Source organism: Limulus polyphemus, unplaced genomic scaffold, assembly GCF_000517525.1.
Source record: "Limulus polyphemus unplaced genomic scaffold, Limulus_polyphemus-2.1.2 Scaffold1397, whole genome shotgun sequence".
Classification (NCBI taxonomy): domain Eukaryota; kingdom Metazoa; phylum Arthropoda; class Merostomata; order Xiphosura; family Limulidae; genus Limulus; species Limulus polyphemus.
In genome coordinates, this window is record NW_013667007.1 from 234,446 (window position 1) to 240,032 (window position 5,587).

General features: G+C 30.8%; 1 protein-coding gene across 3 annotated transcripts in view; it reads right to left on the reverse strand.

Moving 5' to 3' along the window:
* LOC106463400 overlaps positions 1-5,587 on the reverse strand; it is an 88,496-nt gene that overhangs the window by 40,947 nt on the left and 41,962 nt on the right. For all 3 annotated transcript variants that reach the window (XM_022390880.1, XM_022390879.1, XM_022390881.1), the window contains one exon: positions 1,944-2,013. In XM_022390880.1, the coding sequence (XP_022246588.1) occupies positions 1,944-2,013 (70 nt within the window). The remainder of the gene's footprint in view (positions 1-1,943; positions 2,014-5,587) is intronic.

Consider the following 5,587-nt stretch of genomic DNA (forward strand, 5'->3'; position numbering starts at 1 on the left):
ATTAAATATAAGGGAAGCAACTTTATGTCCTAAGATAACCTTTCATTAATCATGAATTTACATAACTTCCATCAAGGGGACAGGTACTCCAACTAGTTCAAAATATTTTCTGTGACTAGCTGTTCAATGTCTACAAAAAGTGTCAACTGGCATGGAAAATGTCTTCTACATGGGAAAAATGTGGTTGACGAGTGCCTAACCAAGGTAAAAGATTAAACAGGCTTGTTATGCACAATGGGCAATAGACCGGAACCCTATCCATTTATTCAATGAAAAATGATTAGCTATTTTTAACCACAATAGTTTGTGACTAAATTAACTGATTCTATCAAACTAAGATATTTTAAACCATACCTTGTGAAAGACTTTACACCAAATGTTATATAACAGAAGAAAACCTCACATACAAGCCTAAAAATGTGTTTTTTACTGATGTTCAAAGTGAATACAGTTAAAAATGAATGACTTGAATCATTATACATCACTGTTCCTAGTGTTATAACTGTATGGGAAATGTTCTTTTCATATGGGATGAAATTTTGATTCCTTTAGAGGAGTAAATAACACTCAGAATAGAATGTACCTAAACATTGTTAATTAACATTAATCCCTTATCAAAGCAAGCTATCAACGTGGATAATAACTTGTACAAACTTGGACATTTGGGTTACTATCACACAAGACACATTCTAGCATCTTGTAAAAACTTGTACATTTGGATTAATATCAAACAAGACACATCCTAGCATCTTGTAAAGACTTGGACATTTGAGCTACTATCGAACAAGACACATTCTAGCATCTTGTAAAAACTTCGACATTTGAGCTACTATCAAACAAGACACATTCTAGCATCTTGTACAAACTTGGACATTTGGGTTACTATCACACAAGACACATTCTAGCATCTTGTAAAGACTTGGACATTTGGATTAATATCAAACAAGACACATTCTAGCATCTTGTAAAAACTTGGACATTTGGGTTACTATCAAACAAGACACATTCTAGCATCTTGTACAAACTTGGACATTTGGGTTACTATCAAACAAGACACATTCTAGCATTATGTAAAAACTTGGACATTTGGATTAATATCAAACAAGACACATTCTAGCATCTTGTAAAGACTTCGACATTTGAGCTACTATCAAACAAGACACATTCTAGCATCTTGTAAAGACTTGGACATTTGAGCTACTATCAAACAAGACACATTCTAGCATCCAAGCTATAATACAGCAAAATGTGTTTCATTCCGAAATTAGATGTGAATCCCAATAAAGTGGCCAGTTCTTGTATATTATACATTTTAATTCTTTGAAAAAGTGGAATTTGATAAAATCATCAAAATTTTATACAAGGAATTCCTTACAATTAAATTGTTTGTAAATACTAATATACCATTTATTTGTATTTATCAGGCAAGTTTGTGAGTTAACTGCAACTACAAAAAAAAATCCATTTGAAAAGACATAACACAACATGTCAATGTAACATACATGCTACAATGACAAAAACTGGGCATTAAAACCACTATACAGGTCTTCTGGAGACCTTTGAAAAGTAATTTCTTTTAAACTTCCTAACAATCATGGAATGGTTTAGCTAAGGTTCTACTCATGTTTACCATTTTAAAAATAATTTCCTAAATGTTGGCAAAAGCTCTACAATGTATATTTGTTTTCCTCTTAAAGATTATTAAATACCAGAAGAAAAAAACACAACAGTAATTTATCTTAGAAAACTGTACTTCCTCTTAGTTTTATAGGAAAGTTTGTCCAGATATTTTAGTTGTGAATATTTTATGCTTCATGGATGTACCATAATTGAAAATTATTTCTAATAATACAATTTTAAAGCTAAATAAAAGCCTGAATGACCAGAAGCTTTAGAAATTCAATCTGTCAGGCTTCTTCATATTCTCATATTTTTTTACTCACTTTTTTCTTTTTCTGCTTTTTCTTTACAAGGAGATTCTTCAACTCTGTTTTCTCCATAGGAATCTCCACTCTTAGAAATAAAATAATAATTCAATTAACCCTTTGCACCTTGGTTCGGCCGTTTTGCCCATGTCACAACCTTTTACAGTGCTACATTTAAAATTTAAACAACTTTATTATCACTTTATGTCAATAAAAATGGCATGAAAATGTAGCTTATAATTCTAATTTTTATATTATCTAAGATTTGGCTTCTTAATTTCAAAATAATAAGAAATATTTAAAAATTATCAGTCTTCGTTTTTGTGTCACTTGACACATGTGCATTCTGATTTCTCCACTTCAGAATTTTTCTAACTTCAATAATAGCCTTTTACATTTACAACCAATTAAAAATACAAACTATATACAGTTACAAGCATGAACCTAAGATCTAAACTTCCTACCTTCTAGATTTGCTAAGATATCAATAAATTTGTCAAACACAATGGAGAAGTCCCTCCCATCTCTTTGACTTTCGATACCATTTGCTAATTAACTTTACAAGGCAGATGGATACGTTTTTAACCAATATAAAGAGCAGATTTTTTCACCTCTACATAAATCATATAAGCCATTGGTTAGGTTTCCTACTGTATGAAACTCACAAGCCAAATTGTTTGAATTGTGGTGATCAAATTTTAATGCTCGGAATGCTTAAGGAATTTTTTAACCTAATTATAGCTTACTTAGAAAGCCAGGTAAATTATAGCAGTTTTGGGACCTTCTATTGTATCGACATATTTGGAAGTTTCATAAATTCTTTCTTGTGAGACTGAATTAGGCTTATAGAAGAACATTTTCAGTTATTCACTTGAGTGCAAACAGCTGGAATATGTAGTAAGTCTACAAATCATTGTTTGTATACATGTATTTTATACATTGTTATATATTTTAACAAAAGTAATTAAAAGGTAAAAATTACAAACTTCTCAGCTCATCATAACAAAACTTCAATAATATAAAAAGTCTAAAATTTCACAAGCTCCAGTGTGTGTGTGTGTGTAACACAAAACATCACAATTACTACTACAGTGAGTAACAAAAAACAGCAATAAGACCATAAAATTAAAATAAAACAAACATAAAAAGGGTAGCAGTTGAAGCTTTAACTTGGAACTTCCTGATCAATACAGAAAAAAACATTGGTATTATTCACTGTATTTCACATTTCTCAACATGTCATTGTACATTGGTGGTTTTACTACAGTTAGTGTTATAAAAATGAAAGAAAATATAAAGTTTTACTGCAAAGAACTGATATTCATTAAGGGGGTCCTAGAGGTCAGAGTGACTCAAAAAAGGCTTCAGCAATTTGCATACAAATCTTTATTAAAAACCTGATATTTGGTGTACCACAGACTAGTGATTTTTATTAAAAGCTTGTAAAATTTTATGAAGATACACATATTAAATTCACAATTATAGTAAATATTAGTACGTATAGCTTGAGAGATCCTCGATTGGTCAATCTGACCAAGCCCATGAACAGAAGGTTAAATCATAATTATCATTCTCTTGGAATAAACAACAAATAACCAGGACTGACAATACACAAGTATACAGATCCTTTGTTTTTTTTTCACATTTCAGCCTGCATTAAATCACATACACACTAATGATCTTAGAAACCAGACTGACAATTATTACTTTTCACACCATTATCTATGCATCAAACATCAGTGTGAAACTTAAATGATCTTCAACATTCTATTATGTAAACATTTACAACAGTTATAAAGTATAGATAATTTCACAATATTCATATACTTAGATGTTTATACGTGTGTAAATTAAGTTTTTTTTTACTCACCAGAGTTGAAAAGTTAAAACCCCTTGCTACACTGAATATTTTGTATAATGCTATCCAATTTCTAACTCTATAAAATCATTTCTGTAAATGATTAATATGTTGTATGCTTTACATTTCTAATACAACATTATAAAAATAAACTAAATTTTAATTATCAAAAAATTGTAAATTTGAAATAAATTTCTATAATTAAAAATATGTTTATCTTTTTTTTTAGGTAAACTTAAGCATGATGAAAATTTATTTGGAAAGTTGGTAAAGAAATTAATAGCCACACCATTATTTGAAGACCTGCTCCTGACCTATATATCATATTTAACACTCTTCTGTTTATCTGTGTTCAACGTTCAAAAGTTCCTTATCTCTTGGCCTTTTAAAATCCAAGATCAGCTGAAATGTGCAAGTGATACCATGGGCATAAAAAACATTCTATTGCTTAGTTGTATCAGAAATGACAGTGATTCCATTGCTGAATGAGCAGTTGGGGGACGAGAAGCAACAAAACATAGTAATCTCACTTTCTGGCCAGGTATACATGTGAAATAAGTGATTAACCCAGCAACAAAATGTAGTACTCTCACTTTCTGGCTGGGTATACGTGTGAACTAAGTGATTAACTCAGCAACAAAACAAAGTAATCTCACTTTCTGGCTGGGTATACGTGTGAACTAAGTGATTAACTCAGCAACAAAACAAAGTAATCTCACTTTCTGGCTGGGTATACGTGTGAACTAAGTGATTAACTCAGCAACAAAACAAAGTAATCTCACTTTCTAGCCAGGTATACATGTGAAATAAGTGATTAACTCAGCAACAAAACAAAGTAATCTCACTTTCTGGCTGGGTATACATGTGAACTAAGTGATTAACTCAGCAACAAAACAAAGTAATCTCACTTTCTGGCCAGGTATACATGTTAAATAAGTGATTAACCCAGCAACAAAACATTGTTCTCTCACTTTCTTGTTAGGTATACATGTGAAATAAGTGATTAACTCAGCAACAAAACATAGTAATCTCACTTTCCGGTTTATTTCACATGTATATCCAGCAAGAAAGTGAGATTAATTTGTTTTGTTGCTGAGTTAATCACTTAGTTCACACGTATACCCAGCCAGAAAGTGAGATTACTTTGTTTTGTTGCTGAGTTAATCACTTATTTCACACACACATATACCCAGCCAGAAAGTGAGATTACTATGTTTTGTTGCTGAGTTAATCACTTATTTCACATGTATATCCAGCCAGAAAGTGAGATTACTACATTTTGTTGCTGGGTTAATCACTTATTTCACACATATACCCAGATTATTTCTTGCTAACCAACTACTTCTTTCCTGGTTGTTATCACTAATTGTCAGGTTTTTTTTTCATATTATCACCAAGCACTGTTTTTGTCGTAGAGTTTAAATTTTTGTTTACCAACTTGACAAGTAATGCTAATTAGAATGAATATTTTATTTCACAGCATGTTAGAATTACTTGCAGCTGTGAATTGTAATAAAGATTATTGTGAAATGCAGTGTCAATATAAATCATTAGGACCCACCTTTGAATGAAAAGAAATTTAAAACATAACACAACTAATGGTTATACAGTATATTAAAACCTAATAGTAAGAGTAAACAGAAATATAAACTTGTAATTAAAATAGTTAAAATTAACTATACCATTTACTTTATAATGATAATAATTTCACCAGATGGGTTAATCACATGTTAACACACACACCAACAGTTTGTTGATCCCCAACACTTGGGGATCAACAAACTGTTGGAGTGTGTGTGTTAAC